Below are 24,680 nucleotides of genomic sequence, written 5' to 3' on the forward strand. Positions count from 1 at the left end.
AACTAAAAGGTGAGGTTACCTCTTTGACCCCTGACCTCAGATCAGGGAAGCCCAGTTTTTCCTACACATGATGTGAGCACATGCAGCAGTCCAACAGGAGCTATCAGAGCCATGAGTGAAGACAGAAATGCAGGGTTTGCATTATTTACATTATTCAGATGTTATTTACTTCAGTCTGTTTTATATTTACCATCACTGTTGTTATAGGCCCCGTGTGTTTACAACAGCTGCAAGTTGATCTGACTGTAATGCTTTGCAGGGGATTTAGACTGACATTGTTATTATAGTCAAAATGACTGTGTACGTTATGAAGAAAAAAAAAAAACAAAAACGTGGTTTGGCTGGACGGCCTGTTGAGGCAGAGCTGGTGGCCAGCAGGAGAACAGAGATGTCAACAAACTGTGGAGGAGAAAAACATTTTATCTGAGCAAGAAACAGAGGGGTGTAACCCTGCAGGACGGCCTGTTGATGGAGGGCAGCTGAGGCGGGGGGGGGGGGCTTGAGGACAGGGAGGATGGTGGTGGTGGATGGGGGGGGTGGTGGTTGGAGAGGAGCCGGGGACTGCCCACGGTGGAGGGGCGGAGCAGTAAGCATGCGCTGAGCTGGCAGACTCTGGGCTGGTCCTGACGGGCTGGCTGGGCTCCGGACGGCTGTCTGTGCGCTTCAGACGGTCGGAGGGAGAGACTACCATCAACGCTCGGCGTCTCCTTGAGTGCTCAGAGAAGAAAAAAAAAAAATAATAAAACGAAAAAAAAAACAACAACAACAACAACAACAACCCAACAACTAAAAAACCAACAGCTCGAAGAGACACGGGGATAACTGCGAGAAAAAGAAAGCAAACAACCCCACATCGGCCTCTGGAAAAAAAAAAGCACCGAAGAAGAAGAAGGAGACGATCCTCCCCCTATAACCCACACCCCGTCGCCAACCTGCCCTATCTACTCTACCCACCACTTCGTGCCATCCCTGTGGTCTCAGCTGCCCTCCCACCCCCCCAGGAGAACCACCAGCACCCATAGGAAACCCCCCCACTTGACCAGCGTTGCCATTAAGCGATGCGTTTTGCATTTTAGGAAGAAATCACTTAGACGTTTTTGATGCAGAATTCAACCAGTGGTCTTCATTTTTTTCCTCAGCGGGAACAGTTAAGGCTTCGGATCCGGCTGTTTACACTTTGACGGGTTATCAGAGGCATGATAACATGCAGCATATATCATCCTACGGCAACAGACGAGGCTGTCAGTCCTTAGATTAGTCTTTATTTGCACAAGCAGCTGTCATAGTCGCTGCGTGTGAGCTTATGTTTGATTCTTTATCCACCCCCCCTCCGTGCTTTAGAAATAATCCTGACAATGGTCTGGGAACGGACCGCCTCTCCAGACACCTAGTAATATATTTGTAAGACAGTGTCAGATCTGTATTTGGTTTTCACGGAGGAAAAGGCGACAAAACCGACGAGGAGTCACTTGACACCGACGCCGTTTGAGCTGCAGGACTTGTGCGTGCGAAGTTTTTCACCGGGAAGAGGCGGAGGTGGGGGAGAACCGAGCCGGAGACATCGCTGCTGTGTCCACGTTATTTTTCCCCCCGAAAGGTAAGCCGGCAGCCGCCTTGTCTTCTTGCATGTCACCCCTCTGCACACTGTGTCTATTGTCATGTGTGTCCCCGTTAGAGAGAGCGCTGAAAAAAGAAATAAATGCTGGAGTTCAAACAGGGCAGTGACCTATTTTCAGACACTCTCCAGCGGTTCGCCTACATCCCGATGGCCGGACTGCCCACACCGATGACATGCTGGTGGTGGACGTGCAGTTTGTGCCATTTACGCAGACACCGTAAATCGGTTCCCCAATCCAACATGGGAGCGACCGTTTTTTTTTTGTTTGTTTTTTTTTTAGCGCGTCCGCATCCTTTTGTAAACGGGCACCCCCTGTCTTCAACCTCCGAGAGGGATCGTTATAGAGCAGCGATATCACAAATCCTGCCCTATAAAAAGGCACACATCAGCGCTCAGACAGCTGTTGTGCAAGATGCAGGCTGGCTGTGAGCTCTCTGCTGTTCTGTCACAACATCTGATAAAGAGTTCAACGTCTACAGACCGCTGAGCACTTAAAGCGGTGATGTATTGGTAAATAGAAAGGTTGGCGAACTGAAACCTCCTCATGGGGTAAACATCTTCTAGAGTGATGCTCATTTTCAGATTTTCTGATCTATTTTCCACGTGAAATACAAAAACCCACTCTATTATTTCAAGCCACCAAGCCCAGAGAGTGAGAGAGTATGCTGACATTTAAGGAGTGTTTCTGGTTACAAAAAGAGACTTTGGGGTGTAAAAATCCTTTGGTTTGTTCCACGCAGGGGGTGATTTTTGAATGTGGTGTCATTGCTGAATTTTTATATATATTTTTTAGATGCATTCTGGCTTAGTTTAGGCCAAGCATGTTATGCAGGGGACAAGGATGAGCACAGGCAGAGAGGCCCAGATAAAGAGCTATTTTCCTCCAATTAAGCAATTCCACTGTCCCTAAGCCTAATTGTGTGCACACTGGGACTGGGTTTGGGATGGACCTTCTCCTCATTGGCTGCCTCCCATGGGCCCATTGTTTCAGAAGATGCCAGGGGAAAGAGCTGAGCCCTGCCAAGGCAGACCTAACAAGCCCTGTGCTGGAGTGGAATAAGGCCCGATCATTAAAAAGCATTAGACCACAATGCAGATCGAGGCACATTCAAGGGTTGCAGTTTTATGTTGGATCAGAGCATAATGGCTGTATATTTCCAAGGTAACTGTGAGGTAGGAGGCTTGAACATTTCAGTGTGTGGATGCATTAGTGGAGCTGTAATACTGATTCAACACAAGAGTGGAGGAGGTCTGCCTGTTGGCCCACCTGACCTCTCTCAAAGTATTTGCAGAGGAGGAACAGCGAAATTGGGGGTACAGGCGGTCGCAGAGGACTTTGATTCCTTCTCCTCCTCCCCATTGTTGGCCCCTGCTATTTAATCCATAACCCCGCTTTGAACTGTGAGCACAGGTGCTCTTCACATCCCCAACATGCTTTCTGCATTGTTTATCCAATCAGCTGATTATCAGTTCAGCCACAGGTCAGCCATAACGTCCATCTGACAGAAAGACATGGGCATGTCACACCACGGGCACACCAATTATTTAGGTGACACTTCTCTCACATGACACTTAGTCATTACAGAGGAAAAGCTCAGCTCTACCATAAAGCCAGATGTCTGCTCACTGAGGTCCAGCTGTGTATCCCTGTAGTGGGATTCCACATTCAAAGCATATATATGTGCTTGTGTAGGCAGCCTTTTTTTTCTTTTCCCCCTGTACATTTTCTCATCCTGACTGCATGCTTGGCTGTACGTCGGTACTTGGACAGCTGCTGGGGAGCAACAGCTTGCACAGAGTTTTGCTCACAGTCACAAGTTTGACACCAACTGGCTTCATCTGCTGTAATTAGTGCAGCATAGGATATGTCACAAAGTCTTTCCAGCATGCCAGCGTCTGAAATCAAATCATGGGTCATGGGTGTGGTTGTCATCCCCCTCCCCAGATTTCCTCTGTTTTGAGATTTCAACCCACACCGCAACTGTGTGACATCATACCTCTGAGGTCCTAAACTGTGAGGGAAAAGCAGCTGCTTTATGGTGGAAAAGGTGGACCCTAATGGCATATTCCTGCGTCAGAGAGCAACCACGAGGCATGTGGTAGAGGGATGGTGGGAACCCACACTGCAGTTGTACTTAATGCCTTAAACCAGACCAATAAAAGTGTGCCTCATCTGATATAAGGAGGTGCACGTTCAGTTTGATTCTTGTTTCATACGGTATGCTGTCGGAGAGAAACTCGTATTTGATACTGGCCTGTTGTGGTGTGCTAAAATATTAGACCCCGGGAAAATAAAACTCTGAGGACTGGTGCTGCTACCAGTAAGTGGGGAGAATTTAAGTGGTACAAACTACATTGGGAGAGTGTTTGAATTAATATCTCAGTGGGGTTCCATAGCTGCTGAGGATTACGGTCAAGCTGGAAAACAAGTGAGCAGCAGGGGAGGGAGGATTACAGTGGTCACTGAATAAGGCAACATGCGGTGAAAACAAGGCAGCTGATACACTCCTGTATTCATCTTCATAGAGATAAGAGCCAATTTATCCTAGATACGGCTGACAGATAGGTCCTTTTAAACTTGTTGGTAATTAATGCTAATCAGTATTGTGAGTATTCAAGTATGCAACACTATGTCGTCTCTCTGACATGCTTAATGGAGTTGCACGTTCAAGCTCTTGACCTTTCTTTCAGCTGAAAATGTCACACGGGATGCATGATGTACCCGGAGGAAGCCATGTGGTCCCTCAGAGGGATGAGGAGCAGAGGAGATGTGTCCAATCTTTTGCTATTATGACGTTGGGAATGGTTTGAAACTAATGGCATGAACACAGTAATGCCACTTCATGAGTAGAAACATAGTTGATTCAATAGCTAAGCTTACCGTAAGTTAAACTTGGAATATGACATGAAATTATTTTCTCAACTTTTTCATCAATAAACAACACTGAACATTTTTTCCCCCAAATCTCTTTTTGCTCATTTTTGCCATGTGTGTAGCAGTGGAGGTGACACAGCACTACAGTGTGATACATGTGTGCGGGATGATGGCCAGGTCCCTGCATCCACACATCAATAACTCACAGAGCTTGACTCACACTAACTTGCAAACTGAAAGAGACCAGTGCATACCGCTTTGCTCCCTGTCTGCCTGGGGTAAAGGACTGTGCATTTTTCTGCAGTTAAACTGTAACCACTAATCACCTCACAGCCTCGCTGTTTCCTCCTGGAGCAGACCATTCCTGGATCCCCAGGGTGGCATAAAATAGTCCCCCAGGGCTATATGGTCTGCCCTTCTTAAAATCACCTGTGTGGGACATCCCAAACGAGCGTGGGGCTCTCGGTCTTTATGTGAGGATCTGCCCCTGAGAAGTGTAGGGGCCAGTTCCTCTGCTGCAAGTCTGCAGGCCTGCATTTCCAAAATAAACACAGACAACTCAGTGCCTCACTCCAGCCAGTACCCCACCCTACGTCTTCTCATTCTCTTTAATGTTCCTTCTGTGCTCCCTGCTCAGTATTTCTATCGTGAGAGAATTCTAGCTCGCAGGGCCCTTCAGACAATGTGCAGACCATGTCTGGGACAGGACACTTGATGAGGAAAAGTTGCAGAAAGAATATCGGACTGAGGCTAAAATATGAAAGAATAACAGCAATGTAAAGGAACTGGCAGAGTGGGAAGTGGGCATGAAGGCTGAAAGGGTGTGATTGTTGGTTTTATTTTATTATTATTTTTTTTTTTTCAAAGTAAGTTTTGGGTTAGTTTCTACCAGCTTACTTAACTTATAGATGATGGTAAAAGCGGATTGTGCTGGAGCCACATGTGGGAGCTCCGTTTAGGAGCTGTGAGTTGTACAGTAATGTGCTCACAGTGTGGCTGTTTAAGTAGAGCCACAGCTGGTTTGTATTATTATTTACTTGCTTGGCCAACACCCTGGATTGTCTAGTATAACCTCAACAGGACTTAGGTATGTATGTGTGTGTACATTTGTTTGAAGAGAAAAGAAAGGGAGGGGTCTAGAGAAGTGGGGCACAGCCTGTAAGCATGGGTGAGGGATATTATGCTGGGGGGGAGAGAGGACGGGGGAGATGGATTGACGGCAGATATTTTTCTTGAGCAGGGGATGAAGGAGAGATGGGTGAGGCCTTTACAAGACTCAAATAAGGCTCTCAAGTCTGGGCCTGGGCCTGGCTCTCTGTCTGGGCATATCCAGTCCTGTCTAGCTTCCAGACTTTGCCCCCTTCACCCCCTCCTCCCTCTATCTCCAACTCCCTGGGACTCCATCTCATACTCGCTTTAAACTCGTCTTCTGCTCCCTCTCTCTCCCTTTGTCCCTCCCTTGAATTTTCTTCTTCTACTTTCCATGAGCCCCCAGCTTCATAAACGGCACATAAATTATATAAGAGATTCTCCATCTTATACATGCAGTTAAAGAGAGCGGGAGTGAAAAAAAATTGGCCTCTAAGTGTTTACCTTCTCTGTGGTGTTGTGGAGATGTTGCCAGCACTAATTTAATTCATATGTACCGTGGCTGTTTCTTTTTTTTTTTTTTTTCTCTCATGATGGAGCCTTATGTAATTTGGAAATGTTTGAAGTTTGAGGTTCCAAAGACTTCCAAAGACCTCAGATGCTTTCCTTGAAATACCTTCTCTGTTTTTATTTGTTAGATTAATTGACTTTCAGTGGTCATCCTAAATAATAACTAGTCTCTACCTGAACAGCCTGGTCCTCTTTTACTGCATCAGTGTGTTGTTGTTCCTTGTTTGCTAGTGTTTCAGTAAATGGTGTTGTCAGTCATTGTGGAGTCGGCTATTCTTTAATTGATTCTAAATGTCAGTATTGATTCAGGTCAGCAGAGTGTGTAAGAGCTTGAATATCGCACTGACCTTCAACACTAATTGAGATCCTCTCTAAGACTCATTCTTCCCAAGGCTGCCGATACGCTGTTTCACTGCTTTTGTCACACATGTCACACAAGGCACATTTATTAACCGTTAGTGTGTTTCAAAAAATGAAAAGAGGACTCGGCTCCAGATCTTTTCTGATGCTCGTTTCCAACAGATTGTCCAAATTGGATGTGCCAACAAATTTAATTCAGGAGTTTATTGCTACTCCATTTTGCAGCATTATGCTCAACTATGTCTGTTGCCATCTCGGTCGCCCTCCATCTGTCCCTTTACATCTGTCTCTGCTCTCCTTTTCTGTTTCTCTCTTGGATAAAGCCGCAAAAGATGAAAGCTGAAGGGTGGAGCCTGTCACTTAGTTGAGCTAGAACACAGAAACAGAGAGAAAAGGAGAGGGATGGAGATAAAGGGAGAGAGAGAGGAGAGAAGCGACTGTCATATTGACCTTGTCTTGTTGCCAGCCACGGTGGGAGGGGACGCAGAGCGGAGGGTTACTCAGAGAGAACCGATGCTCCATGTGAGGAGACAGAACACAGGGCCGCCGTTTAGTTGGTACCGCCTCATAAGGGAAAGACAACACAAAGTTTGTGTGCATACGTCTGGTCACTGCTGAGTGAGGTAGAAGGGTTGAAATGGATGTATAGCAGACGGCAAGGGGTAGACACCCAAATTTAAAGAAACAGGAGCTCCTTGATGGTCCTGCTTCTGTTTTCCCCCCTAACAGACACACACACACACATCACGTCACTTCATCTGCTAATTGCTCTCTCCTGTTTTGTATTTCTCCCTCTTCCTGTTTTCCTCTTTTCAACATGCTTTGGTTTTGGAAGCTGAGCCCCTGACCTCCTCTCTCTATATAAACACACTAACACATGTATAGACTCACATGCTAATAAGCACACATAAATGGAGGCACTCCCTGTCTAGAGTACATCTGGCTCAGTGTGACCCCCCCTCCTTCCTGTGTAGTGTGGCTGGTGCATAGATGTCACCCAGCCCTCTCCAGGGACAGGGAGTGACCGCCCAGGATATCTGGCGTTAAGAATTAGAAAAGTCACAACATGGCAGACATGTCTGATAGGACTGAGCAGCACCTCGTAGGAATAAACAGAGCACCCTCCAGCCCACCCCACGCCTTACCCCCAGGCTGCCTGTGGCCGTGTTGCATAAAGCTGTTGTTGGGATCATATTACTGTAGCTATTGAATAAGGAGACTTGCTTCCCAGAGAGTTCACTGTGTGCTCTTGGCTTATTCAGTTGCAAGCAAATGAAAGTGGCTGGGGTCAGTGTGTAAAGGGGAAAGGGGTTTGTTTCTCATGCATGTGGTGCCATAATATCCCAATCCAGGAAATGACTGTGAGACAGACGCACCCCTCCCATAGCTGGAGCGGTACCACAACACTCTGAACTGGTCTGAACTCCACAAGGCACAGCCTACAAGTGTGTGCTCATGTGTGTTTGTACACGTATCTGTTGCCTGTATTGTTGTACACAAAGGCTGTCCATTCACTGTGTTTGTGTGCTTGTACTGTGTGGCCCCAAACTTCTTACCATGATCCTTGAAGCTGTCATTGGAAGGACAGACCTCATTGGCCCAGCAAACTGGTGCTGAAATATAGCCTGGGTTTGCAGCTTATCGTAGTTTCCATACGCATGTCACCCCTATTAATCTGGCCTCAGCCCACTGTGTGGGAGAGAAGAAGAGAGAAAGAGAGATTTCTGGACCTCCTCCCACTCCCTCCTACCCAGTGGCTTAGAACTGGTGTTGGGTTTTCACCAGTGGAGGAATACAGAATTCAGACACAGCTGCTTTGTGCACTCAAAATTAGCTTTAGCTGTGGTGGTTATTCAATATTATTTGATGCAGATGCACTTTTGGTGTGTACACCTCTGTCTTTTGTTTTGAAATTAAGTCATTTCGCCTAAGGCTTAAAATCTGACCTGGACTTTCGGGGGCTGTGTGTGTGTGTGTGTGTGTGTGTGTTCTGCGAAAACCTGGTATTTTAAAGATTTAGGCAGGTGCCAGTGCTTTTGCATTCCTAACCTGACCTTGTGTCGGTTTTTGCTGCCTTTAGGGGAGGTCTGCCTCCACAAAGTTGGCGTACCAGGGTGGAGTGTGTGTGCGTGTGTTTACACATACACACCCCTGCATTTAACCATTACAAGGTCTCAGCTTTAGCTTCCACTCCTTAGTTCTATTATCTGCCTTTCCATTCCTATTGAAGTGCACTTAGTTTGATAAGATCACTCTTTCCATGCACGCATTTCCACAGTAAAGAGAAATTAGCATACCACGACATGTCCAATGTATACACACAGTGCAAACAAATGTCATCGTCACTGGCCCAGGACCAACATACAGAAAATGGAAGCTTTTGTCTGGAATTATACTTCCAGAGTGTTAACCATCCAGCGCCGATGAAGTTACACCTCTTCAATTATCAGTAGAATTTCATACCTCAAGTCTAGCTGTGAGTCAGCTGGAATGACAGGATTTAGTGTGGGAGTAGCAAAGAGTCGTCACTTCCGAAACATATGCCCTATCCAGCAGGCCAGGCAAAACAGACACAGCTGGTCAGTGGGCTGATGAGAAGACAAGGAGTTGGGATGTTGGGCTGTTTGATCTCGCACAATGAAATTCATTCACAAGAGCCCTGAAGAAAAACACACCTCTTACCACAAGAACGCTAAAAAAAGACATGCTTATTTCAAGTTTAATTGTTAATATGTAAAGACCGTAAAGCAGAACCATTAACTTTTATCAGGTTTTTTTCCCCCTCTATCAACTATCGCCAAGTCCGACAGACCCAGACTGTTTTTCCTCTTTCACTATTTGGCTTCATTTCTTCAACCCCCCCCTCCGCCTTCCCTTCTTTCCTCTCCTGTTGCTTTCCTTCTGAGCATGGTGCGGTGACGCCCCTGCTTGGCCGGCAGGCCAACTTCAGACCCTGTGATTGCGCGCAGGAGTCGGAGGATTGCATCACTGCCTGTGGGGAGAGGCCACAGGAATGGACTGAAAAGAGGAGGGGGAAGCAAAAAGGGGAGACGTGAGAGGGGTCGATGAAGGAGAGGAAGAGAAGAAAGAGATGACAGACGATGGGGATATAGCCTGAGGAAGTGAAGAGGAAGTCGAGAGGGAATAGAGCTGAGGGGAGATCCGGCATTATATGCTGGTATGGCAGGGAAAAGATGAGAACGGGGGGTGTGAGGATTGGAGGTAAACATATTCAGTGGACTGCAGGAGGTAAAGAGGCCCAGCAGAATTAGTGGGAGGCCAAAGTGAGCCGAGGTGGGGACGTCCATTAAATCTGTCCGTCTGAAATACATACTTCTCTTCTTTTCTTCTCTTGTCTGGTGACACAGGCCTCCTGCTGTGTTCATTGGTTCCCATTGGCCTTTGCTACACTATGAAACTGCTTTGTTGTGAAATGCCCCACATTATTGTCAGATTACTTACCACTCTTCAAAGCCTACAGTACTGTTGTGTGAAGTGCCGTAAGCATTAGTGTTGGGTTTACTGCTTACACACTCAGAGTCATCGTCCTCAGGAGGATTATCTGTTTATGGCTGATTGCTGTCCTGATACTGCACTATAGATTAAAACAATTTTGGTTGATTAAAAACGTATGTAGTGGGGTTGTAAATGGGAGTAGGTGGAAGAAAAAAAAAATAAGCAGTGACTCAAAACACATGTTGCTACACGTGGGCCCTCAATCACTTCACTGTCACAGCCCCATCAGCTTCTCTTCCTTCTGTAACTGCCTCTTCTAGTTCAGAAGCTTGGATTTATTAGAGACCTGATTTCCCAAAGATATTTACACTCGAAACCCAATAAATCCTCCTCTAATGAATTACAGGTTGTAAAACAAACTTCAACTGGGAGACTCTCTTTGTTTCTCTTTGCAGATGAAGTCAAACAATGAAAGTAGCACTTTCCTTCTGATCGATAATGCATGTCTTCCCTCGACACTCACCCTTTCATCCTTCTATCCACAACCATCCCCACCACACAAAGAGCCAAGTCAGGTCACTGTGTCGTTCAGTAATCCCAGGTTCAACAGGATTACTGACACAATGTGAAATCTCCCTCAGTCATTTGTGGCCAATTCTCACTATATGGAAGAATAAGTTGGATCTGCTGTCAGGTCTGTCCAATTGCTACAGCCACTTGAATACATTTTCGTTTTAAAATTCATCACTAGCCCCCATACTGCTCTGAGTTGTTGCTGGCCCTGGTTTAGTTTGAAATCTCCCTGACTGGCCCTCATCTGTCACAATACATCTTGCTGTGTGACTCTTTTCTGGATAAAAACAGCAACTCCCATTTTTACAGTTCCTCAATCACTGTTTCTCAGATCCAACAAATCTCGCATTTTGCCGTTGCTGTTCCTCATTCACAGTATTTTCTTCAACTAAGCAACCAACTGCAGGGGAGACAATCTTCTTTCTGTTTACACCAGCGCAAATCATCTATGCTAGACATAGATGGCCATGCAACGTGCATTATCAAGCGGTTTAGTATGAGATTATTTCTGATACAGACCTCAAATATTTGTCTAAATACATCATCCTCATTTTAAAAGGTTGTTTCAAACTCAAAATGTGTCAGTGCAGATGTAACTACAGGATCTGGAGAACTATTTTGTCTCAAATTAAATGTGTTACACTTAAATGAACCTCTAATGTTAAAAAAAAATAAAAAAAATATTTTTTTTAATTAATTAAAACCTATTATTTTCAGTACTAATTAGTCTGACAATCTTGATGTACAAAATGTCAGAAAATTGCAATTTCCGAGAGTCTGGGGTGACTCGTCAGTCATCAGTTAATGGCTTTTGGAAATCAGACCAAAAGCTTTGCATCCTAACCGAAATTCAGCTACAGAGAGGTTTGACTTTAAGCGTGTGCCCGTCCTCCCTGATGTAGTGATCCCCTTTGACAACAAACCACAGGCATGACCCACCCTCCTGGTTTTGTGCCTCCCGCCCTGCCCTCAGTATGGAATTCCTCAGTGTCTGAACACTTTGGCTGGAGGCCATCAGTAGCTCGCTGAGACGCTTCCTGTTGCACTCGTTGTCTCCATCCATTCCACCCTTTTTTCCTTCCTTTCTTCTCCCACTCCTAACTGGCCCGCTCCATGTGTTGTCGAAGATCTTTCCCTCTCTGTCCTCCAGCTCCAGCTCTTATTTTGTCAGACTCTCTTCCAAACTCTTCTTAGTTCATTAGTCCTGTTTTTATTTTAAATCGCCAAAAGAACAAGTGGTAAACTTTAGCTTTTTTTTGTCCAGCACGTTTCTCTGTTTTGCAGCTATTGTGTCTCCACTCCAACATCTTTTTCCTCCGTGGCCCTTCCCCACTGGCACCATGCATGCTGGTATTACATAATCCTGAGTACGATCCTATGTGCCTTTTTACAGCAGGGGGAGGTTGAAGTTGGGGAAGGCTGATTGACAATGAGAGAAAACCAAACTGTTTAATTTTTTTTTAAATAATGTTATGTAAATTAATATCAGAGAAAGGGTATGAATGCTGGAAATAATCTGTCAATTAATGTAGCATCGAAGCCAAGGGGGGCTACAGTAGTAGGTTAGAGAAGAAGGCGATGAGACAGAGAAAAATGAGGAAAAATAACTGAAAGAGGAAGCAGGGGAGTAATTGTGATAGAAAAACAAAAGCGAAGAACAGAGGGATGAGGAGAAAGAGGGAATGAGAGGCCCAGAGGAGGAGGAGGAGTGGAAACTGAGGTTTCCTGTCTGAAGAGGCGGCTGGCTGAAGAGGACAGAGGCAGGGAAAAAACCCTCTCAGCTGTGTGTGTTGTTTGTGTGTTGAGTGATCCATCAGGGGTGAGGGGTGGAGGCTGTACACAGGGGTTGCGGCTTGGGTGTGGATGTGTCAGTGGAGGTGCGGTCAGTTGGGGCTATTACCTCAAAAACATCAGCAAAAACAGAAGACGGAACAAAGAACAGACCGTTTGGGGGCTATTTTCTTCCATTTTTCTTCCAACATCACCAATTAACTGGATATTAACTTGTCTTACCTTCGACTTACTGTCTTCAGAGCCCGTTTGTAAAATTCACTGCATCACCTCCCTCTCTGACTAAGCCTGACTTTGATACGAGTCCATGTAAATCTGGCTGTTAGGGAAAAAAATCCAAAATGAAAATCGCTTTACTTTGAAGAGCAGAAATGCTTTGATCACCTCAATCCGATTATTGTGTGTATAAAGCTGCCTGCAACATGCCAACTTTGTTTATTCCTCCTTGGACAGAAATGCAGATGAAGAACTCGAATGTCAAGTGTCAGAGGTCAAACCACACCCTCACCTTACTCAGTCACCTTTGACCTCATCCCTCTCACCTGGAGAATGGCAAGCGCAGCAGGTCTAGACATGACCTGTGCTGCAGCTGTGATTCTTTAACACACCGCTGAAAAAAACTGCAGTTCCCAAACCTAGAAGAAAGATATTTGCTACGCAGAGTTGTTTACCTTCAGTTCATTAAATATAGTCTGTGGAAGAGATTCCTGTTATTATTTAAGGCACCTTTTGAAAAGCTTTGCTCATCCTTGAATGAGCCAAAATTTATCTCTGCTAAACAAGCTCATGACTAAATGGGCTACAAGTGCATATGATGTTTCAAATATAGTTTTACTAACCCCCTCTAATATCAGCATATCCCGACAGAATAACAGAGAAAGGGAACAAAGACATTCACAGCAGTCCAACCTATACTGCATTTTTTGAAGAGAAATATATCAATATTTGGGTAAATCCTGTGAAATACATGTTTTCCCGATCCTCATTTTTGAACATTTTGAACCTGTCTGGGTCTAAAAGCTTTAAGTTAAAAGCTACCACGATTATTTACTGATGATGGATAGATGAAGGATACCAGACACGGCACTGTGAGAAAATTAAATGAAAAGAGGACACTTGTTGATGACTTCACTTGCACTCACATTTTCAAAATCAAATCCATACAACAAAGGACAGAGAGTAACATCACGGCACGGCCTTTGCAGCAGACTTGATCAGTGCACATTAAAGCCACTCAGAATCATATCCACCAGTGTTATCAGTAGTTTAAAGCTGTTCCTACCATGTTGTTTGCCTTTCTCTCTCACTCTGAGATTTGTGTGCGTGTGCTTTCTGTGTGAGAACGTATAAAAAAGAGCAAAGACCCCCGGGGAGAGATGGCTTACCTCCTACAGACCCACCTCCCAGGGTCACAGCAGGAGGGAGATTAAGTTACAGCCAATCTTGGGGGGTGGGGGGGGGTCACACAAAACATCTATGCACACGCACAGACACACTTTCACTCTGTGAAACCCTGACAGAAACCAAAATATTACAAAATACGATCTGGAACATAATTATCTGAAAGCTCACAGTTCTGATGTTCTCCGATGCTTTTTGTTGGCTCTGGTTTCTGCACCCTCGGTCCAAGTGGACTGAACTGAAACACGAGCCTCTTTGGTGCGGATTTCCTCAGATCAGGACTAAAGATCAGTTGGTTGGAGCGTGATTAAGGGTCAGCGCATGGGTGCTGAAATACTAAAACACGCCCTGCTTTGGCTTAATGCCTTCCCCGTGTTATCTCACCCATCTCCTAACTCCCACCTCTCCAACACCTTCCAGCATCTTTCCCGCAGAACACACACACACTTCAACAATGGGACTAGGGACAACACTCTGGGCCCAGGTGGAGAAAGGTTATGCAGGGGAATAGGTGACAGGAAATGTTAAGAGGACGCACACAAGCCTCTCTTTCAGGACCCAGTGCTCTTCCTCCTCCACTTCCTCCACACCATCGTCCATCCTCACTGCGGCCCCTTGGGTCATCCCTCTCTCTCTCCCGTTCAGCTGCTTTAGCTTGTGTTTACTCTGCTAGAGAGAGCAGGCCCAGAGAAGGGACAATGCAGCCTTTCAGAGAGAGTGTCGACCCCACGGCTGAGCAAGGAAGTCTACATGGGGGCCAGCCAACACCCCTTCCCTAAACTTCACAGCCACCCGCCACTGAACTTTATACACACACACACATTCACACTTGAATATCTTTCTGGCATGCACACACAGACAACACCACGCTCTCTCCTTCTCTGTATCACGCTTTCACTCACCCATTGTCTTTGTCTCACGTTTCCCACAAACCCCCTTTTCACTGGCTGTGGAAGTTTGGAGGATGTAGTTGAGATCCTGCTACTCCAGTCCAAGATCCACACACTGACTCACAGTCTCTACTATTCCTGCAAGAAGAAATAATCATGAGGGTGGTCTGAGGTCAATCCAGCATTGGGGACTGATAGGAGCTGCACTGGGATTATATCAGTGTGGTTTAGACTGCACTGGCTCTGTTTTAGACATCGCATGCTGTTTCTCAGAAGTCCAACAGATTTACAGGTGAATTAAATATTTTTATTCCCAAAAAGACGGCACATAGAGTGACAGACAGATGTGAACCAGTGTGCCCTGACATGCACCTCCAGTAAAATAAAGCAAAATTTTACTTTAACACATCTCCCAATAAACTCAATTTCCATTTCTTATCATAAAATTGATTTCAGTATGTTGTAGGGCTGAAACTAATTATTTTCTTTATCAGCGACTCACATTTTTAGCCTTTTTATCAAACAAGTGGCTGCAATGATGAATTCATTATCAAAACTGTAGACAGATTTTCTTTCAACTTAGCAGTTGTGTCGACACAAGCAGATCAGCAGAAAGCCAATGTAACCTTATTGAGGAAAATGGAAACAACTAAAATACTTCCACTCCAGGCAACAGTATTTACTTAAAAGGATAAAGAATGTGTTAAAATTCATAATTCACAGCAGGCTACTGCCAATTTGAACTAGCAGTCCCTTTCTCCAACAACACGTAGCAAGCTGAGAGACTCCAACAATGTTCTTTATATATCGATAACAGGACACATGAGACTGGCTGTTGTGTGTATGGGGTAGCATATATATTGAAGCCTGCATAATAAATTGAAAAGAGGAGCCGTAGAGTTTCTTGTGGAGGGATAGTAACGGTTTGCACGTGAATCAGCTGCCTGAGAAGACCTTTTGTGTGTGGATCCCCCCCATAGTGTCTCCCTGCCGGTCTTGCATTGGATCATATGATCCTAGTTTCCAAACTTATTTATATTCAGATAGATCCAGCAACTCCATATCTGTTTCTCATTGAGTTTTATAGCATGGTTTCTAACACTGATGGGCGGCCAGATTGCTGTTTGTCAGTGCATGAGAGTAGGAGAAGTTAAGTCGATGTCACATGGTGATGGCATTTACACTCGGTCTACCTGAATTCTGCAGCTACTAGAATGACCAGAGCAGTCATTTTGACTGCTCAGACGTTATTTGCATATAATTTGGATAATCAATAAAAAGATCTCAGAAAAAATTGATGGAACAGGTAAAAAGCACATAAGGACACAAAAGGAAAAAATTATGAATGAGATTTTTACTTATCTAATTGATACTATGACATAACTTCTCTGAAATGACACGTAAACCCGTACTGAATCAATTTTATACTGCCTTCAAAATATGTTAGCGTGATCATAAGACCTTAACAATGAAAAGTCAACAATGTCGCCATGCAATGCAACAAATCGTAATGTTTCGCCTTAAAACAGAAACTTGATTACCTCTCAGCAGAACTTCACTGAATTTGTATGATGAGTGTCCTGTTGTCAGCCATGTACATAGTCACAGGCCACTGTAGGAATTATTTCCTCGATCAAGCACATCTACTTCAACATTGGCTCTGTTGTAGTATGTAATGGTCTCCGGTTTAGCCTTGCAGCCACTTGCGATGGCAACAGCTGTGTGGACAGTGCTTTGGTTTTCTTGGCCTTTAGTGCCTTGGCAAGTTCAAGTGAAGTAAAGAAGATATCAGTGGTGAAGTTGTCCCCCGTCCCCAGGAAAGACTCAGCCAATTTCAACACCACGTTGCCTCCCACTCACTGTCCTGGCCTTTGCGTCTCATCTATGCCTAGATATGGCGCAGCATTCAGCATGGATTTGGCATCAACGTCAGCAGCAAGCCAGAGCTGGATACCAAATTTATCGGGTTTGCTAGCAATATACCGGGTGAAGGTGCACCTTGCTTTTGTTGGGAAGAGCTGACCAAGGCTACCATCTCCACGTCGTTCATTCTCCTTCTAGCTGTCATTTTTGCCTTTCTTGGGTTTTGAGTGACGCTATAGCTAGATTTTAGCGTCACAGATCATAACAAACAATAGAGCAGGAAAAAGAGATAATGTAGCGTGTGTAGTAAAAAGCAAACAGTCAGTTTGACTGCTATGGTCATTCGAGGTAGTGGTACTCAGACCTATTTTGCGTTTTGAACTTTTAATGATAAGACAATGTTTGAATAAAATATATACACATTTAGGAACAGTCAAGGTCCTCTTGGTACAAACAACATCAAGCAAAGTTATGACGGTGCAAATTTTGAAAGCAGCCAGAATGACTTTCTTGGCAGTTTGAATGTTAAAGTGGATAACAGGAATTTCCTGCTTCTTTAGCCAAACAATAAAGCCAAAACTCGACAGCTTGTGTAGTAGCTGTTACATGTTAGAAATATTCACTTAGTTCAGTTGATGGAGATGGCATTCAAAAAGAGGACAATATCTGTTCTGACTGATCTAACCATGTTTATTTTCACAGCTGGTGACGAGTTTTACCCCGACAACAGACTGTCTGCGGTCAAAATGATCATTAGAGCAACCAGCAAAAAATGCTCCTGTTATCGTCACACACCTGACCTGGGTTTAAACTGATGGTTATATTTCTGTTAGCCTGTCTGTTCGGTGTATCTGTCCAGGACATTGGACAGTATTACAATATTAGACAATAAAACAAGACAGTGACACCCTCCAATCTAAACACACATTTATCTGTTAAATGGCAAAATTATTTAAAAGACATATTTATCTTCAGTCCAATGTGACTGTCTCGTTGAGAGTTGCTAAGAGTTGTTTAAAAATGTGAAGAAGACATATTTTTTGATTTTGTGACTGACTGGCAGCAGTTTATTGGAAACAGCTTTTCTAATTCTGTCACTTCACTCTGTCTCTCCTGGTGTAACACATCTCTGCGCTGTTTTCCTGCTTTTAGTGGATTAAATGATCGATGACAATTCAGCGTCTCTCTAAACCAATGCTTATTTGTTCTAAGAGTTTCTCCATGTGCATGTGAGGAAAATGAGGACACGTGTGTTACCGCAGTGAAATCAGTTTGATTGCATCACAAAGCTGCTCTGTGTGCGTTGTCATACAGTATGTTCCTCTGTTTATGTCAGTATGTGAGTGTATCATCATCCTTTATCAGTGGCCGGTTGAGTCTGTACATTCCTCCACCCCCCCCCATCTCCTTGTGGCTGTGTGTGTGTGTGAGGTGGTGCCCTTCCCTCATTGGGTTGGTGAACCTGGTGACCTCTCTGCTTCGTGCCTCCCAGACACAAGGGCTTCTCATGTGGCCCCTGGCCAGTCGTTCTCAAAGCCTACCATTCACTGGCGGCTGTGGCTTCTATGAATGTGTGTCGGCATATATGTGAGGGAGAGGGAGAGCAAGTTTGAATTTGTTGAAATTACAATTGATTCATTACTTGTGTGTCGGCATGCGTGTGTCTATTTCTCTATTTTTTTACCAGTATGACTGTGTGTGTGTCTGTGTACGGTCCACCCGCTGCATGCGCACTGGCAGCCCTTCTGCAGGAACTCGAGCAGAAATACGGGTCATACTGCCAATGGGCATGTGAGATGGCAAATGCTTTAAGGAGATTTGTGTGTTTGGCTGCGAGTCTGGTGAGAAGGACCAGTGAGCCCTAACACACTGGGTTAGGGCTCACTGCGTAAGGGAAAGCTTGGTTATAAATCAGCAGCAGTGTGCTCACACCACCTGTATATGTGAAGCATGGATGGAATAGAATAGACTCAGCATTTATTTATATTTGAGTTGAAAAATTCTGTCTTATGTGAAAGTCTGTCAGTTTATAACTTCTGGTTTGCTGAGTGATTGTTTCTGATATATCTAATAAGATTTTAAAAACGACTTACACTGTTCATGTAGCCGTATGGTTGTGTATTTACTTGCTAAATTCCTTGCTTAGTCATCAACATGGTGATGGTAGGTCTGTCCACCAGCTGAGGAACTTGAAATGACAGCTAGATGAACCGTCCCTCCAACTAGCCTCAGGGCTGGGCTCCGAGGTCAGTGTGTTTAGAAGAAGGAGGAGGTGGCTGGAGTGGGTGCAGCTGGAGTTGAAGGCCTGGGGGTGGCGGGGGGTTGCTGGTAGGACTTAAAGGTCCAGGGTGTTTAAAGGTGCACCCTGTGGGGGTGGGGGATGTGACCCGGTGCAGGGGGCAGTGACTGGCCGAGGGGCAGGGTGAGGGAGGGCTCACTGAGGGTGACCATCTGGATTGGATTGTAGACATTCCTCAGGAAGAGTGTGTGAGTAAAGGTCAGCATGGAAAAAGAGGAGGGGGTCACTCAGATCTCCATGTGTGTGTATGTGTGCTGCGTGTTTATTTTTCTTTGGCTTACTCAGTGTTTCAGTTTACAATCATGGTGAGTTTACCTTTGTATTCCTGACCCAGTGGGACTGTGGAACGTGAGCCACTTTCAGCAGCGTTTCATATGAGAAATAGTGCAGGTGACAGAATGACTCTGTCTCCTGCAGACTGTATTTGCTGTATCTGTGTTTATGTGAAAAATGTGTAATCTAACATTTACCCCCCACACCCCGTTGGCCTTGCTCTGACATTCTGTTATTGGCTGTTTGTGCAAGTGGGAGGTCAGTGGGTCGCTGACATGTTGTCCCTGGACGAGCCCCTGGACCTGAAGCTCCCTCGGCGGCCCAATGTGCGGGACAGAGTAGTGCGCTCACCTCCTCTTTCCCCACTACACTCCAAGCGAGCTCGCCAGCTCCACATGGCAGACGATGGCACTGCAGTCATAGAGCCAGCCTCGCCATCTTCCCCGCACACAGGTAGGTCACCATGAAATGAAACGAAAGGGAAGACAGAGCAGTGTCCTTGTGTCAGAGCGCCCAGATAATAAGTGATCTTACTGTGTGTGTGCATATGTGTTCTGTGCCAGGTGTGCAGGTGGTCCCTCATGACCGAACAGACACTCCCACCCCCCCTGCGGTGGACTTAAGCATGTCTCCCTCCTCCCGCCACACCCCCAGCTCTCCCGAAATGACCAATGGCAACTACGTCCCCTCAGGGGTGAGTATGATGGCGCCAAAGCACACATACCTACACAGCAGCACAGGTGTTCGCCTTAACAACCAACGACCCCTCCTCTTTGTTCGCCTCGGCGTTGTCCAAGAAAAAGTCACTATGCTGTTTGATGTAGCAGTGAGCAGCCAATTTTCTGTTTTCAGCTGAGAGTGATTCAGACTGTTAGGGTGAACAAATCAAGAACAACTCAGGGTCGTGCCACATGCTCCATCAGGCAGTGAGAGGGTGTCAGCTCTTATCAAACACCTCTTGTGTCCTCAACAAGTGCCTTTGTCTGGGCAACTTGCACTCAGTGGCCCCGCTGGTATGATGTGTGTGCGCCTGTGTGTGTACAGGTATAATCAGATTTGAAATGAGGTACAGCCATGCAGACCTCACGCCACCTAATTCGATTCACTCTCAATTGAATTGAGAAACACTGGCTGGGACCATTCAGCCGCCCTCCCACGTCCTGCTGAGTCCAAGATGGCCTCCCAACCTGACAGCTCCTCTCACCCCACACTTATCCCCCGTGGACATTCTCTCTCGTATGCACAATTAAGTGCTTCTTATAAGCTAACAGCTGCGCATACTCACACTCACATGACTCACATCTCCCCTACAGCATCTCACAAAGCAGCTCACATAGTTCTGCATGCAGAGGCAGAGTTCAGTGCAAGGAATTGGCCTAATTTTATGAATTTTACGAAATTTGTCACATACACATTTTTGACATAGCTGAAGACGATGAGACAGCTGCAGGATTGTGATCCGTTTGCACCCTTTTTCTCTCCCTGTGTCTGCCTCCCGACTCTCACATGACTATTTGGACTTATGTGTCCCTTATTCTGAATTCCAAATTTCATCCAGACTCCTCTGTTTTCAGCCTGAGTTGCGTTACGCTGCGTGTGTGTGTGTGTGTGTGTGTGCGTGTGTGTCTGAGCTAGTGCAAGAGCTCTTTGAGCCCTAGCTGAGTCTAACAGCTCCCATGCTGAGCTCAGGGATGCAGGGAGGTTTTGTAGTACGCAGCGGGTGACTACAAGAGAGAACCTAGAGTGGCTCTTTTGAAGAAAAAGATGTGTTCCATTGACAAAATGAGAGATTTAGTCTCAGCAGTATTAAGCATTTTCTCCATCAAAGTCATCAGGATTAATCTGTCCTCTTCTTCTGGTTTTTTTAGTCCAGCTGGTCTAAAGCTGGAAGCATCCAGTGATCTAGCTCAGCTAGGAAATCAGAATCCATTGCTTCCAGCTACACAGACAGTAGTGAGGCTTCTACTAATTTCAGTTGTTTCAGGCACATTTTACAGGAAAGGTGACCGAAAGTTTCTTCTGTCTTAATGGTGCAGCTGATGAATCTCATTTGCTCCTTTTCCTCTTTTGTTTTTTCTCATCAGAATTCTCACATCTCACAGGCCTTTCAGTTTTTTGTGCCCATCGGAGCTGGGGCGGGACTTCATCTGCCATCCTCCATGTTCATTGGACAAACAAGTGACACAAGGGCCTCTCCAGACCTGTCAGCAGATGAACAACTGGCCTGCCGCTGGAGGAAGGTAAGGTCCAGAGAGTTGTCCATTGAAGGTGAACTAACATTGGACTAAAATAACTTGTCAAAATGCACTGCAACGAAAAGAAATGCTAAATGTTTTCCCTTTTCCAGTGTCATCTGCTCTTTGACTCCCTGCAAGACCTGGTAGACCACGTCAACGATTTCCACGTGAAGCCTGAGAAGGATTCTGGGTACTGCTGCCACTGGGAGGGCTGTGCTCGTAAAGGCAGAGGGTTCAATGCAAGGTGAGAAAAATCACACAACTGGGTGATTTAGAAATAAGCAGAGAATTCAAGAGGATGATGATTTAGTGACTTTATGTTTGTTTTGTTGTAGGTACAAGATGCTCATCCACATCCGCACTCACACTAATGAGAAGCCCCATCGCTGTCCCACCTGTAACAAGAGCTTCTCACGATTAGAGAACCTTAAGATACACAACCGTTCTCACACAGGTCAGTGCCAGTTGATCATGGTCCCTGGGTATGAGATGAGATGGCAAAGCAATTTTTTTTTTAATTCTAGACAAAACACTGAAACGATCTTTCCCCCTGCAGGTGAAAAACCCTACATTTGTCCATATGAGGGTTGCAACAAGCGTTACTCCAACTCCAGTGATCGTTTCAAACACACGCGTACACACTATGTGGACAAGCCCTACTACTGCAAGATGGTGGGCTGCCTGAAACGCTACACAGATCCGAGCTCCCTCCGCAAACACATCAAAGCTCATGGCCATTTTGTGGCTCAGGAGCAGGGATCCCCAGGTGGGGTGGGGTCCCTGCTGAAGGGGAGTCAGAGTGGAGGGCTTGCAAGTGGAGGGGGGAAGGATTCAGAGCTGTCCTATGTGAGTGGAGCCCACATTATCATCCCAGGGGCAGCGGCTGCTCTTCTGGGGGGCCATGCTCTGCAGGGCCTGAGTGGTGCGGTGCCCCTGTCGCCCCTCAGCCCTCGGCCTTTGGACCTCAGCTCTCTGGGTTGCCCCAACTCACCTCCAGGAAGCCTGGGAGGAACACCCATCCTTTCCTTCAACGGCTCCCCGCTGGGATTGGCCAAGTCCCCTCTGCTCTCTCCAGCGTTCTCCTCCTCAGCCCTGGGCCTGCCGATGGTGCCCATGCTGGGGGCTGCGTCAGAGCGCAGAGCCCAGAGCCAGCAGGCCAAGAAGGGCCAGGGGGAGGAGGCTGAAAATGAGGTGACAGGGGGGGTTCTGAATCTTTCCACAGGAGGGTCTCATGATCCCCTGTCCTGGGTGGTCATCCCCCCAGGCACCGTGGTGCTCAAGCCAGCCGTGGTCAACTGATACACACACACACACACACAGATACAAATACACACGCATTCCAGAAGAGCTCAGGGGGTCGGGATGGGATGGAGAACGCCATAACAGGGGTACGGGCAGTCAAAGATGAGTGATGGGGACTGACTTGCACAATGCAGGCAGTGCATTATAGAGAGGGTGGAAAAGGATAAAACCTATAAAAACTTCAGTTAAGAAAGGAAATAGATGACACTACACCTCACAAAAATTAAGAATACAACGCAAGCCTCTTTTTTTGTTGGGAAACCAAGGGGCCCAAGGACTCTGTACAGCAACATGTATGGTTTGGCTCCTTGTTGCTTATTTTATACTCTTTTCATTCCTGATTGCTGGTCCCGTGGACAGCGCTCTGTGTTCTCACAAAAGTCCCGATTCATTGATATTAAATATTTATGTGACCGTACTTCAATGACAGTGTGCCTCCAGCTTAGCAGTGAGATACATACGCCATGAAACTGAATGACGCACTCACAGCTGGGCAAACTTGCACATAATAGGAAGATTATCCACAGCTGATTTTAAAGTTATGACCTATTTTTCACAGGCTGCTGTGAGAAATAAGATTCAGACAAGCTTGCTGTACCAAAGCAAGCAAACTCAAACTGTCTTGGATTTGTGCAGGGAAAGGCAAAGTCCGCTGCTTCAGCTCCGAGGCTGTTCAATTAAACACAGCACTTAATAGTGTCAACTGGTTATAGTATTGAAACCTCAAAACTGCTGCTAACTTCTAAGCTTCCCCGGTGTAACATAAACTGGGAGAGAGCACTTTTGACAATCTGTCCCCAGTTTGGGGAGGGTGACCAACACGGACCAGCCTAGTCCACCAGAATGTGTGCCAGGCGTGCAGACTAGGGGCTTTTAGGGCACAGAGTGATCTGAGGAATCAACAGACAAATGGTGTGACATCACCTGGCAATGACCAATCATTATTTCCTTTTTTTTCTCTTTTCTTTAAAAAAAAAACAAAAAACAAAAAACAAGTGAAATTTAAGCACTGGTGTGTCTGGCTCCCTCCTCTGGTTGGCCATGGCATCCTGCTTGCCATTTACAGAACTAGCACTGTTTTGCTCCTGGATTGTCCAGCTGCTTTCCCGTAATTGAATCAACATAGCCAGTTTGTGTATGAAAGGGCCACTGTGGTGATAAACACTACTCTCTTGTGCTTTTAAAAAGTGACCCGACCCAAAACCAACTGTGAAAAGCAGGTGGTCATCCAATCAAAGCCCAACTTAGCCAAGTTTTGACCCAAGTTGTGCCAAAAATACCTGGAGAGGGTAAAGTGGGATGCACGTATTGTGCCACAGAGGGAGCGTGTGACACACTCAACGCCACATACAGCTGGACTGACTAGGAAGCCACACTATTGCAAACTGCCTCATTTTACTGTCCAAAGGGGCAAAAAAAAAAAAAAAAAAAAAAGAAAAGAAAAGAAAAAAAAAAAGACTTGACTTCTAGGAAAACTTTTCTCATGGTTTGATAAAGCAGTCAACACGCACTTATCACAAACTATATTCCTTACATGTGTTATAAAATGTTACTGCTAAGTCATGGTTCTTTAAAAACTAGTTTGCTTATTTCATTTCGCTGCGGGGTCCTTCCAGGCTCGTGTTGCATAGTGCTAATGCATGTATGACGTTGACAGCTGTCTCCACAGAGGAGAGGCTCATCACAACACGAGGAACATTCCTTCAAGAGACTGACTCACTCAGCCCTCCTCTCCCCATATGCTTTTTGTTGGTGGTCTGAGTTTCCATCACCCAGTCTTAGAACATCATTAGACATCAGCTATTGTTGTTATGTATTTTTTTTTTTTTTTTGTCATTATCTTTTGCTGTTGTTCAGACGAGACATTTTTTCTGATGTTGATGTTGCTTCTTGTGTTCTACAATGACTGCTCTGCTATCAGCTTTCTGCTGTTGAGGGTGAGTCTCTCTAAGGGATGAAGAGATGGAGAGATTTGGATAATCTTTCACAGGGTGGTGGTTCCCAGATCTAAGATCAAAGAAAGCAAAGCAAACAAAATGAACTTGAAAATTTCGTTTTGGTTTTGTGTCGGTTCATCAGTTCG

General features: G+C 45.5%; 1 protein-coding gene across 2 annotated transcripts; it reads left to right on the forward strand.

Moving 5' to 3' along the window:
• The first annotated feature begins 622 nt into the window (after positions 1-622).
• Positions 623-24,053, forward strand: glis2b (GLIS family zinc finger 2b). 2 transcript variants are annotated; one of them, XM_029507890.1, is made up of 7 exons: positions 623-1,597; positions 19,311-19,511; positions 19,622-19,752; positions 21,143-21,298; positions 21,406-21,539; positions 21,631-21,749; positions 21,852-24,053. In XM_029507890.1, exons 2-7 carry the CDS (start codon positions 19,334-19,336, stop codon positions 22,592-22,594), a joined length of 1,461 nt encoding a protein of 486 aa, XP_029363750.1. In that variant the 5' UTR covers positions 623-1,597; positions 19,311-19,333; the 3' UTR covers positions 22,595-24,053. The 2 variants fall into 2 exon arrangements, with proteins under 2 accessions (XP_029363750.1, XP_029363751.1); XM_029507891.1 differs by having other exon boundaries at positions 21,161-21,298.
• Positions 24,054-24,680: the final 627 nt, after the last annotated feature.

This window comes from Echeneis naucrates, chromosome 8 (assembly GCF_900963305.1).
Source record: "Echeneis naucrates chromosome 8, fEcheNa1.1, whole genome shotgun sequence".
NCBI lineage: Eukaryota > Metazoa > Chordata > Actinopteri > Carangiformes > Echeneidae > Echeneis > Echeneis naucrates.